At 42.2% G+C, this 13,364-nt stretch overlaps 1 protein-coding gene across 6 annotated transcripts in view; it reads left to right on the forward strand.

Moving 5' to 3' along the window:
* Positions 1-13,364, forward strand: part of FGFR1 (fibroblast growth factor receptor 1) — an 83,648-nt gene that overhangs the window by 48,770 nt on the left and 21,514 nt on the right. For all 6 annotated transcript variants that reach the window (XR_015798139.1, XM_088152041.1, XM_088152038.1 and 3 more), the window contains 4 exons: positions 246-329; positions 1,382-1,557; positions 7,077-7,200; positions 13,149-13,339. Coding sequence is in view for 5 of the 6 variants with exons in the window: in XM_088152041.1 (XP_088008167.1) it covers positions 246-329; positions 1,382-1,557; positions 7,077-7,200; positions 13,149-13,339 (575 nt within the window). In the remaining variant the exon portion in view is untranslated. The remainder of the gene's footprint in view (positions 1-245; positions 330-1,381; positions 1,558-7,076; positions 7,201-13,148; positions 13,340-13,364) is intronic.

The following is a 13,364-nucleotide window of genomic DNA, read 5'->3' on the forward strand; positions in this document are numbered from 1 at the left end:
CTACTGACTTTGCCTACCCTTCCATTCCTACCTCTTGTTATACCATGCAATAATAATATCACATTATGAGGAATCAGATGTTTCTGATATTCAGAACCAAATTTCCTAAGATTGTGTTTGTGTGGCTGAAAAAATGCACAAGTATATAATAAGGCAGTAGAAAAAGAGGTAAATGCTATCCTTTTCTTATATCATTGGAAAAGATCATATTCTCAACTCATATTTGCCATTTGTATCCTCCCTAGATGCTCTTCCATCTGCAGAAGATGACGATGACGATGACGATTCTTCCTCAGAAGAAAAGGAGGCAGACAACTCCAAACCAAACCGTACGTATATGGTTAATCTCTTTTCCTACTTTGTCAAAAGCAGCTGTGACATCTTGCAAACGCAGTTGGTGACGTTTTTCCAAGAGAATTCCGGTAGCACATCTTTCTTTTTGCAGAGATTTAAGTTAGGGATGGATAACTCACAGTCCATCTCTAGGGCTACTTGCAGTCCCAAATTCCTTTGCTTTGGCCTTCAAAGCTACGTTTGACTGCACCACTGAATTTCAGATTCCTCTCGCTTTGAGGAAACACACAAAAGCTATAATGTAAGCCTAAAATAAGCTTCACAGTCATTTAACTAAAGAAAGACCACATTTGCCTCCCACCAAATCCAGAAAAAGAGAATCATAGTCCTGGCCAGATGTGCTATGTTCCCTACCTACTTTATTTTCCCATATACCTCAATATCCCCCAAAGCTTATATGTGAAGCCCCCAACTATCTGTGCCCTAAATTTAATCAGAACATCTCTTGAGGGTGAGCATTTAAGAATACACCTACACTGTTTTCTCCTTTGGTGGTGGAGATGTGGGTATCACACTGGTGGCCACCTATAACTTCTTTGATGCACACTCCTATATCAAGTGGACAAGCACCTGATGCACATGAATAAGAAGCTGTAAAGTAGGCTGGAGGACAGGCCATCATTTAGTGTGATGCAGCAGATTTGTGACCTACAAATCTAAAAGATCAATTGAATATTCCAGATGTTAAATAAATTTTTAAAAAAACTTTGCAGGGAACTATGGTATAGGATTGGTTCTCCAGTATCACCTGATTCCCATGGTCAGGAGGATTCCGTGCTAAGTAAAGCATCCAAGTTTTGAACCACCTAAATTGCTTCCTCTGACCAGGATTTCTAATGGTTCAGGATATGCAGATAATTACTTGGCTGCCAAAACTTCCAGTTAGGATTTCAGTGCTACAGCTCTTGACACTTTTTTCCTTTAAGGAGGATGGGTTGTCTTCCTTTCTGAACATTCTCCTGTCTCTTTAATTAACTTTGCATTGAATATTGTGTCATTTATAACATACACATCGGTTCTCCTGCAGAAGCTATCCCACCTTACTGGACGTACCCTGAGAAAATGGAGAAGAAGCTCCATGCAGTTCCTGCTGCCAAAACTGTGAAGTTTAGATGCCCCTCTAGTGGGACACCTACCCCTACACTGCGTTGGCTGAAGAATGGCAAGGAATTCAAACCTGATCATCGCATTGGTGGATACAAGGTAAGGGTTTCTTTGATTTTGCCTCTAAGATTGCCATTTGGAAAATGGAACATGGAGAAATAGATCAGTCAGTAGTTATTTTGAAACTTGGTTGTGTTGAGGTTTCTTGTTCTAGTCTGCTCTGATGCTTGCCTTTCTTTACTGCCAACAAAAGCTTTTGAATTCAAATTCTGTGGGCCTTTAATCACTACAGACGCCAACAGTGCTGAAGAGAGAAACTGATTGATTTTTTCCTGCCCTTTGTTTTGAAAGAAGTGGGTGGTGTGCCTCCTCCTGAAGAAGCCATCACTCAAGTCAGCTATTTTAGACAACTGTTGGCCTGTTTCCTCATTTTCAGGAAGGTTCTGGAGAAGATGGTAGGGTTGCAACTGCAGAGAGCTCTGGGTGAAGTGGATTATTTGGACCCTTTTTAAGAGTCAAGATTCAGAGTTGGTCTTCTCTGATCCTGGGAAAGAAGATGGAGTTTTTAAAAACACTGCAGGTTCAGAGCATCCGGAGAGCCTTCCCTTATCTGGAAAACAATTAGATATGTCTCCTGTTTGTTAAAAGGTGGTTGCCAAGAAAATTAAAAAAAGCTTCACCCTAATGGCCTCAGAAATAAATGAGGTCCTTAAAATTAAAGTATTTGGTTGCCAAGATTTCTGTAATATTTATGCCACTTTCCCTCTTTCAATAAAATAATTAAAGGTGCCTCTGAGAATCTTGCTTTTGAGTGCATCAGTGTCAAAACCTCAACACTGGGTATGGGCAGAAACTGCTTTGGGCACTCTTGTTGATGACTTGTGGTGGGATCAGAATAGGAGAGTGCAACTCTTCTGCTCCTGCTGAATTTCTTTGCAGTCTTCAGTATGATTGACTGCAGTATCCTTCTGGACTAGTTGTGAGAGCCATATGGAGGGTAATGTATTACAGTAGATGCCCATCTTCCCCACTGGAAGGGCCATCCATCAACATGAGGTTGAGGTATCATCAGAATGCTGACAATACTCAGTTACATATCTTCACTACAGGCCAATCAGAGATGTTGTCAGAATTCTGTTGCGGTGCCTGGAGGTTATGAGGCTGTGCATATGGAGAAGCAGACTTAGCAAGACAGTGTGACTGTTGATTCAGATGCCAGTTAATTCTAGAGGAACTCCATCTTTGGCTCTGAATAAGGTTGAGCTCCATTGTGTGGGTCAGGTTCACAATCTGGGGGTCCCCTTGGATTCATGGCTCCTGCTGGAAGAGTAGGTGGAGGCTGGAAGGCCTAGGCAGAGTTCCATCTTGTGTGCTACTTACAATCGTTCCTGGAACAGGAGGATTTCTTGATAATCTCTCATGTCCTTGTCACCTCACATTTGGATGATTGCAGCTTGCTATACTTGAACTGCCCTTAAAGACCACTCAGAAGCTATAACAAGACCACCTGCTCCCGGTGGAATCTGCCCATACAGTGAGACCCTTGAGGAAAGGTATGCTTCAGGTCACACATCCAAAGGAGTGTTGACCTGTGGGACCGCAAGGGTGAGCCTGTGGCAGCCACTCCTCTGGAATAATGTACCCCCAGAAATAAGAACAGCCTCTTCCCTCTTCATATTCCAAAGAGCACTGGAAACATGTAGGGAGGTCGGGGATGGAATGGAACTCTGATTGTGGGAAAGTAGCATCTGGATGTTCAATGAGGAGAAGAGAGACCAGGCTTTTCAGGTTGCATGGTTTTGTAGATCGTTTATGGATGGTTTTGCATTCATATGGTTTATCCCAAATTACTGTATGTAGAAATTGTAAACCGCTCCAAGTTGGTTGCCTAGAAGAGCATAGAAGCCTAATTAAATAATCAGTGCTTTTTATTAGGTTTACTTTTAAAATATTTTATTTCTTTCTTCAACAGAAAGTTATTTCTTCCCAAGGCAGCTGTTTGATTTTAAAGGGAGGGGGGCTCCCATAAGTTCAGGATCTGCAATTATCTAGCTGCACCACAGGTTACAAGTAAAAGAGGCCATTGTCATCGGTAACATTTTGGGCTGAAGTGAGGCAATGAAAGCTTCACACGAAGAGCTCCTCAGTCTGTTAAACCAGCCTCCGTCTCACCCTTAAAATAGTTCCCCTTCAACAGAATAAGGGAAGGATGGGCAACTTGTGGCCCTAGGCAGTTTTGGGGTCCCTAAGCTTTTCTGCCTGGAGCTTCATCTCTGTTGCTGAAAAATGGTGACCTGGTTTCCTACCAGTTTGAGCCAGAGCATTCACAAAAACAGTACTTTTTGCCCTATAATGGGTTCCAGAAAAACTTCTCTCCCATCTAGAAAACTGGGGGGGGGGAGTGAAATCCCAGCCTTGGCCCCCTACCCACTTTGGCCTCCCCCCACCAAAAAAAAAACAATCTTAAGAATTTCTGCAGATCAACAAGGGTTTTTTCCCCCTTCAGAAATGGGTGAAATTGGAGAAAGTGCTAGCACTCCCATGGGCGGGGAGGGGGGTGTTTTTATATGAGGTGGCCTTGGTTAGCTGAAGGTTTAAAAAGCCCGAAGGTTTATATTCAGCACTTCTGTCCTCAGTGTTTCTAGCAGGGAGCTGGCTGAGCAGGGCCTTCTCAACTCTAAATCTCTTTAAAGCCCGGTGAAGGCGTTCGGCTGAATGCACAAGGATGTTGAGGAGTTATTCTGGCCCTTGGCAGCAGGTCTCCTATTTGCCTCGGATGTCTCATCCTTTTTGCCTCTCGTTTGAACAATTTGTTTCCATCCGGAGTGACTCAACCACCCTGCGTGGTCTCTGTGCCTCCCACAGCAAGTGCAGGCCAGGCTCCTGGGTTAATAATAAAACTCCTTTGAGCACCAGCCAGGCGGACAGACAAGAGGCATCCTGTTCTGCCTTCCTTTTTTTAATCTTCATGGCTGATTGAAGAAGTTTCACCCATAGAATCAATAGGAGCTTTAATGAATCGACAGTCACCGGTGGTTGGTTTTGGTTTTATTTTTTCTTCTGTGTTGGACTAGCTGAGCTCTTCTTGGTCCCTTCCACAAACAAATGCCTCTTTCCAGAAAAGGTTGGGCAATTCTGGTTGTCCCTTTGTGGCTCTTGATGATCTTTGCAGGCTAGCTGTCTTGGCAGACGTGGCCTTCAGCTTGGCAAAAGAAAGGTGTCTTGCCAAAAACCACGTCCTATATTAGGTTAGAAGTAAAAAGGCTCAGATCATGATTCTCAGTGCTCTAAAGCTTTATCACTGTGGGTGATCTTAAATAAATAATTGTTTACAAAAACATACATGGTATGGAAAATGTGGATAGAGAGAAGTTCTCTCCCAATGCTAGAAGATGGGTCATCCACTCTATGCTAGATGTGATGGTGGATCCTTTTTCCATCTCAGGAGATGGGTCAGTTCCTGACCTCTGTAGTTTGGCTGTCTCCCTTTGAGGAGTGGTTGAAGTTGGTGAATTTTGCAGAAAGAAAACAACCCCAACACTTTGCCCGAATTTGTAACAGAACTAGAACTTCATCCACAGAGATGACAGCTCTCATTGCATGGGTTGTCTCTTCCCCAAAGTTCTTAGGGGGCTAAGCAATCTCTGTATGTCTTGTCCAGTGACCCCAAAGGCTGCTGTGTATCTGGAAGGAAGTCCATGTAGATGGATTAACTCTAAAAACTGGCCATTTTTCATGAAAATCCAGGGAGACACTAGAAATTAAGTCACAGATAAAATTCTGTTGATCTCACTCATTCCTGGGTGGGGCTGTGTCTGGCTGAAAACGGAAACAAACCCACAGAATTGAGAATTTCTGCAATTTCAATTTAAAATGATGCTACAATGAAAACATATGGTGTGAATGGGATTTTTTTCCATTTTTTTTTTCCAGCAGGACTGCTTTGTCAGTGTTTTGTATCTGATCGCTCCCATGTACAAAAAGCCATACTTGTAGACCAGACTCAGCACTAACTCCAAGTTCAGGAGCCTTGAGCAAAGTATTCCTACAATGATGATTTCAAGGGCTATAGAAAATGGCAGATGCAGTACAGTAGCCGGAGTGGAGGAGAAAATAGGCTATGGTTGCCTTAGGTACTGCCCTAAGATGGCCCTGAAATGCTAGTTTTCTGCCAGCGTGGGCAAATACTACTTCTCACCATAGTCTTGCAGTCTGGAACTGTACAGTTCAGAAGAAAAGTCAGCAGTGGAACTAGCTGCCAAGAGTGTAATCTGCTTTCTCTCTTCTGCTCTTACGTTCTCACCTACAAAGCTGGCACTGAGTGCTGTGCCACCTGACCCAGGAGGACTTCTCCTGTCACTTTCCTTTATTTACCCCATTCCTTTTTTATTTTGCTGCTGCCTAAGATCCTGAGTAATAGTGCTGTCACCTTGCTCTGAATTGACTATAGAGCCTGCCAAGCAAGATCAGCACAAGCCATTTCCAGCAGTGCCAATACAGAGTGAGGTATTAATCTGCTTGGGCCAGCTATGCTTTCTGCTGTGCTGGATAACAGGCTCTGGAGTATCAATCTCATGTCCTGCCCAAAAAGAACCTCAGAGCAAAGTTCTGGGTTGACAGCAGCACCAGCCAGCCAGAAAATCTGACTGATTGCAAGAGGAAGCAGGTACCTTTCCAAGCTGTGGACAGGGCGAAAGGATGCAACCCACGGCCTGAAACAATATCCTGTCCTGACCTATGGGGCAGCTGGCTCTGCCTCCACCCCCGCCCCCCAGTAAGGAAACCTTTCATGTGTAATAAAAGAGGGAGGGAGAATCCGTCTGCTGTAATATTTTCTCTTTATTTTTTATATATTTTTCTAACCCATCACTGGCCGTAGTCTGCAGATTGTCAGCCAGCTGCAAAGCCCAAAGTTTGACCTTTTGATTTCTGCTTTAACTTTTCTAAAGCATTTTTTAAAAAAAAATCTCCTTGATTTTGAATAGAATGGCATGGTTTTATGAGGGGGTTACATTTTAGCTCCTGCTTTTTTTTAGAGGTTTTCCCTTACAGATCTGTGCGTGTTACGTAGCTTGCAGTATTGCCTTTGCTGAGTTTTCTCAGTTGTTTGGTGAGATTTTGCAAGGTGGAATGTGATGGACTGATAGACAGGTCACCGTGAAATAACAGGTAGTCTCCATGCCCAGATTCCAGATTTGGAGCTTCTGCAAATAAATATGCATCTACACTGTGCGGTTCCTTGGTTAAACTTGGGGCTAACTAACCTTCCTTTGTGGGAGGAAAGCAGCTGGAGGAATTTCAGGTCTGGTTCCTGTGCTCGCAAAGCAACCTCACCCTACTCTTCAGTAATATCTGTTTCCAGATGTAGATGGCTCTGCGGTCAGCAGTGCAGCTGACAGCAATTATGAGTCTGTAGGCTCGAAAGGCGAAACGTAGCCTCAAATTGACGTCGTTAGGTGCAGCCAAAACCAAGCAGTGCAGCGGCTGGAGAGACCTTTGGTCTTGCTCTAAGATGAAAAGGCAAAGGGGTATTAACATCCGCCATCTCCCTTTGTTCTCCAGCCCCAAGCCTGAGTCAGCAGGTAACCTCACTGAGTCATTGCATCCTCTTTCCACAGGTTCGTCATGCCACTTGGAGCATCATCATGGACTCTGTAGTCCCATCCGATAAAGGCAATTACACTTGCCTGGTGGAGAATAAATATGGAACCATCAACCACACCTACCAGCTCGATGTTGTTGGTAAGAAATGGGAACCTTCACAAGAGGGGGAGTCACTAGGGCAGTTTGCACAGATCAGCAGATGCTAGTCTGTCACATCTGGCTTCTCTTGCAAGTGGGCTTCGCTAACCAGTGACAGACACTTTGGTTTGTGGTTCATTCAGCGCATCGTGCTAAGCAAGCTAAGGGCAAACCAGGACATTATCTCTGGCTTATTCTGATAGGGAAGAGCCAATATTGCTGGTAAATATGATTCCGGATATAAACCATGGACAGCTCCATCCATGGTTTAGCTGGTCATAGTGGACAGTGATTTCCAGCTCTAGTTTTCCTGCAATATGGCTGTGAAATAACGTCGTGATGATCCGTTCTGCAATCCATATCACTTTGGTACCAGTAGTGTTGTTGGAAATTCTGGTGTAGGAGTCTGTGGATGTGTGCGTGTGGATGTGGACGAAGAGGAGAACACTGAAGTAGGAGTCACGGGAGGCTTCAGAGCTCTCAGGACAATGAGATCTTTGCATTTATGATGGGGATGCAACCTTAATATTTCCTGCTTTGAATAAAAAGAATTGAAGAGCAGGATGGAGGCCTGAAAGAAAGAGAGTTCTTTTCCTTCCCCTATATTGTCTCTTTATGAACGCTTTTGTTCATCACTGTGATAGTTCAGGTTGATTCTTAGGTTCTTATAATAGAGCGATTTTTTGTTTTTAGATTTTTTCATCCCGACTTTATTATTTTTATAAATAACTCAAGGTGGCGAACATACCTAATACTCCTTCTTTCTCCTCTTTTCCCCACAACAACTACCCTGTGAGGTGGGTTGGGCTGAGAGAGAGGGACTGGCCCAGAGTCACCCAGCTGGCTTTCATGCCTAAAGCGGGACTAGAACTCACCATCTCCTGCTTTCCAGCCTGGGGCCTTCACCACTAGACCAAACTGGCTCTCTTGTTTATATTATGATGTTCTGTTTTGTTATTGTTTATGTTTCCTTTGGTCCTTGGAAAGTCTTTAGATTATATAGGCAGAAGTTCTCCATAAATACCTATGTGTTTGTGAGTGAGCCTCTGGAGGAGGCAGAAGAAAGTAGTTGAGCGAATGCTGCACTTTGCCCTGTGATTGCCTCTGTGTCCAAAGAGAGACTGTTCCAAAGGGTTCACTTTTTTATTTTTAATCCACACTAGATCAAATTCTCTCTACTGGGTGGACTCAGAAGACTGGCCCCACCACCAAAACAGGAGATTTTGTCTCATCTTTCATGTCACATTTATGGTAATTCCAGAGGCCATACAAGAACTTTTTCTCATCAGCCTCCCCAATTAATTTCCTTATTAGCCTTGATTCTCAACCTAGGCTTGCTGATCTCAATCATTTGTGGAGTTGCTCTAAATGCCACTAAATGAACCATTAAGAATGCAATTTAATTTGATTACACTGAGCAAACTAAAGGAAATAGTTTGCAAGAGGGAACAAAGGAGTTCGTTAATGCTCACTCACCATGGTGTCTGGTTCTTTGTTAATCAGCTAGGGCCTTGTTAAATTTGTTTGACCTTTGACTTCCAGTGAAGAGGTAGCCATATTTACTACCTTCCCTGCCCCCTTGAAGCCCAACTCCAGTTCCACAAAAAGAGTCTCACAGGTCCAGTTCTCTTTACTGTTATCCATAGCAGGGAGAAAAGGGTTCAGAAGTAATTATAGATGCACACCCAGATAGCCTTAGATGAGAAAATGCAAAAATCCTCACTCTTCCACTTGAGTGAGAAACCTGATAATTTACCTAGCCATGACCTGCTAATCTATTTAGATTAGGGCAGATAAACCGTTTTTCTATCTAGGACCACATCCTTCAGGTCTTCTCTGGTATACATCATAAATGTAGGTTCTGTGATCTGCAAACAGTATAGAGCCTCTACGTTGGTCATACCTGCTGTAAATACTCGAATCCATACATTCTGTTAATGCCCTGATAATGGAGTGGTTCTACCTAGTAAGTAAGATACCTACTTAAACCTTAATATTTTTTGGAAATAATTTTTCCTAATCTATGCATTTCGTAAGCGAGGTTCCTTGGTATGATGCATTTTCCTTATTATTTGCTCTTCGATTTCCTTTTTCTTTAAGTTTCCAGCTGCGCTGAGAATTAGAGGGGAAAATGTGGAGACTGGTGTAGAATAGAAGTCTTGCTTTACAAAGAAGCTTCAGTTGCTGGAACTAGATACATTTTTTCCCCAACCTTAAGTAAAGTCCCTGTGTTGCACACACTACAAGTATGACTGAACAGAGGAAAAAAGAAGCCAGTATGTGACTGATAGAAAACAGTCTCCTGCATTCCTACCACTCTTTTTATTTTCCTTTCTGAACTCATAGTTAAAAGCAAAGGTTTCCTTGAGTTGAGCATGACTCCTGGTGACTGTGTAGACATGGCCATGTAGTTTTCTTGGCAACAAAGTAAAGTGGATTCATTGCTTTCTTCCAGAATGTTGGCTCAACTTCCCAGCCTAACATGCAGCCCTAGGACTTCCTTATCATCTCTCGTCCAAGTAGTACCTAGGTGCAACCTTCTTTAACATTTCAAGATCAGTCAGGTTCAATTATAGTTAACTAGTTATAATTCCTGACCTTTGCTTCTCCATATCCCAATTCCATTTCAGGGTCCCTGCTGCCCTAGCAGCATGTTGTATTCCACTGAAGAAACCATGAAAATCTCAGAATAAATTAGCTAGCCTTGTGAAGTACTCACTGGCTGTAACTTACCTAGATATTTTTCTGGATCAAATAGGGTTAAAATTGCTCAGAACCTTTTTAAGGCTCCTTCCAGCTTGAGGTTGTTGAGCTCAAATGATTAAGATGTATTTAGAAGGAGATGTGAAAAAGATGATTGCTTGAATGTGGATCAATTGATGCCTTTTCAACAATCTCATCCTGGATACAATAAGTGTGATAAAAGGACAGATAAGATCTATCAGCTTCATGGATGAGTCAAAATGATGCCACAGATTAGAATTCATGTAGGGTACAAAGCAACAATGATGTTTAAATATATGGTTTCTGTTCATAAGTTCAGTTTCTGAAAAAAAGCAAAGTAATTCTCAATTTAAATTGAATGCAGACTGTCTTGAGCTCCTAGAGAAAAGATGGGATATAAGTTCAAAAAATAAGTAAATCAAAGTCCCATTTGGGAGTTACTTTTGTTTTCTTAGTTTTGCTTGAGATTAAAAGTAAATATTTTAAAAAGCAACCTTGTTTTTTGTTATTACAAATCCACAAGTTAAAACTACATAGTTGTTGGAACTTCTGGTCTAATCTGTTCATTTTTCCCAATATGTTTTGTGTTATTCTTTTTAATTGCTTCCTGTTACGTGGCATCTTCAGTAGACAATGAACTCTGTAATTGATATGTTACATTTTTTTCATTATTATTTTTGGAAAATAGATTAACCCTAATATTATTTAATTGGGTGTTTTATAAAGCAACTACTAGCAGGAAGGTTTCACGCTGGCTTTCATGCAAGAGCTCAGAGACCCCACTTGGACCCTCTAACTAGTCTGATAGCAACCCAGGTGGGGGTAGAGATGGAAAACATGGCCCATTTGTTCCTCACTGCTCAGGAAAGTCATGTGAAGTTCTACAAAAGTTTGCCTTTTAATCCAAGGCAATCACAGCTTTTGGCAGAGAAAGGACAGGTCCTGTGATGTTTCCTTCTTGTAGTGGAATTTGTCTTTAGGATACAGAGGTGGGGACACTCATCAAGAATTCTTAACAAGCAGGATAAGAAGAGGAAGTATTCTCTTCATATTTTTAATAAGTGGCGGGCTGTAACAAAAAAGAATCTTGGCTCTGGCTTCTTGTAATTAAGGAGAAAATATTTTCCTAATCCCTGCTTTGTCACATCAGAAGTGGAGATGTGAAGAAGGCAGACAACTGCGAAGCCTTAGTTTCTGTGCCAGCTGTTGTAATTCTCTTTGTTTCTGAAAAGTTCGCACTCCGCGTCTGATCTGCATCTGACTAGCTGCGGGTGTTCACTCAACTGCTTTATAGCTTTCTGGCCAGGCAATTCCAAACACGTCTCCTAAGTACTGAGGCGACCCATATGTGACCTCTCCACCACCAAATTTGCTGCTTTGGGAATCCCCCTCTTCCCCAACATTGCAAAATCAAAATTTCCCCCTGCAGTCTATCTTGCACAAAGAGGAGTGCAAAGCTTATTTAAGGCCTAGATATTGTAGAGACTCAGCAGGTAGTCACACCTAGCTGACCTTTCCTGAGCTAAAATGCTAGGATTCATCCTAGTTAGCATTTGAATGGGAGACAACTGAACAATTCCAGAGCTGCAAGATAGACTGAAAAGATTTTTTTAAAAAGCCCTAGAAAAGGCCAAGGGCAGCTGCTATTCTGTATTGCCAAGAAAATATTGATGCTTCCATAGAATCACCAAGAATCAAACTTGATTGAAGGACATCTTTGCCTTTAACATCATAAAAGCTACAGCGTAGCTCTCTCATGTGCTTGGAAACATAAACTTGAACAGTTGCCCAGAGGAATAAAGATTCAGGAGAAGGTTATGTAAATAACCACCTGCAAGGTCCTTGATCAGTGGAAAGACTCACAGCTCACCAGTTTTCAGAAAGGCAGTGAAAAACAAAATAAAGAAGTCTCCACCCTAACGTACTTCAGTGCATATTGGTATGACGTGGAAAGTAGTTCACTTGTTGGAATTCTTGTAGCCCCATCTATGGCATCTCGATAAATCTTGCTAAAAAGAATTCTCTGAGAATCCTGTTAGAAGAGAATCACTATTGGTTTGAGGAAGATGTCAAAGAGGTGGACATTGGGGTTTTTTGCCCCTTGGGAACATGGGGTGGGGGTATGCTGGCGTTAGTGTTGTTAACATCTCTGAATGAGTTCAGATTACCTCAGGAATCTTTGAGGGACCTCTCCCTCAGCAGTTGAGATGATATCCAGAGCCATCTCAAAGATTTCCTTCAGCCTTTAGATCAGGGTTTCTCAACCTCAGCAACTTTAAGATGCGCGGACTTCAACTCCCAGAATTCCCCAGCCAGCATGCTGGCTGGGGAATTCTGGGGGTTGAAGTCCATGCATCTTAAAGTTGATAAGGTTGAGAAACCCTGCTTTAGTTTGTTGGCCAAAAGTAATCTCCTTTCTTGGTCAAATTGGTATTCTAGTAATCTGACATGGATCAGAGAAAGGAGTATTCAAAATGTGGAGCTTATGCTGTTTGTAAAAAAATACAGTTGCTTTTTTTTTTCCCCTGTAGCAGTAGTGAGCAGGTAATGGACCATCATAGTAGTGTCTCCTTTTTGTGGAAATCAAGAAAAGATAAATAAATTAGCTAACTAACTTGCCAGATGGACACTGAGGAGCCCACCGCTGTCCATCTCTGCATTTTTCAGAATTTTGTAATGTACCACTTTTGGAAAGGGACAATATGGGAAAATCCACACAAAAATGAATATATGGCAGAAAAGAGTGCCCCCCCCCAAAAAAACACTTGCAGAAAAAGGGAAAATTGCTTGCAGAAGAGAATATCAAAAGAAGTGTATACCAAATGTGTATCTTTAGTAGGCCAAAGGTCCTAAAGTATGGACAGATTAAAAAAAAAACAACCACCACAAATTGAGAAGAAATGGAGATTTTGTATCCCTAGTGGAGTTATTTCCTTCAGAGATTTAACTGATACAGGTTTACTGTCTTTTTGGTCTAGGTGAAAAGGGTTGCTCACTTAAGTTCTTTTAGGTTGTAACATTTATTGTAATATACTTTTTTGTTTGCTAACCTTCTAGTTTTGTTTGTAATACTAATTTTGACATTTTTTTTCTTTCTGGAGTGAACTCTCCTGATTGACAGGCAGCATCAAAATAAATGGGCAGAGTGATATCGACTCTCTCCATTTCTTCTTTTCTCCCATTTGTCAGCTGCTTGAAACCCTTTTCTCCTATGTCTTTTCCAGAGAGGTCCCCTCACCGGCCTATCTTACAAGCTGGGCTCCCAGCTAACAAGACAGTCTCATTGGGTAGCAATGTGGAATTTGTCTGCAAGGTCTATAGTGACCCTCAGCCCCACATCCAGTGGCTGAAGCACATTGAGGTCAATGGAAGCAAGATTGGACCAAATAACTTGCCCTATGTTCAAGTCTTGAAGGTAAGGCCTTTCAACTTGGGTGATG

Source organism: Python bivittatus, unplaced genomic scaffold (genome assembly GCF_059951505.1).
Source record: "Python bivittatus isolate LINGU-HERP-01145 unplaced genomic scaffold, Pbiv_v1 ctg000680_np1212, whole genome shotgun sequence".
Classification (NCBI taxonomy): Eukaryota; Metazoa; Chordata; class Lepidosauria; order Squamata; family Pythonidae; genus Python; species Python bivittatus.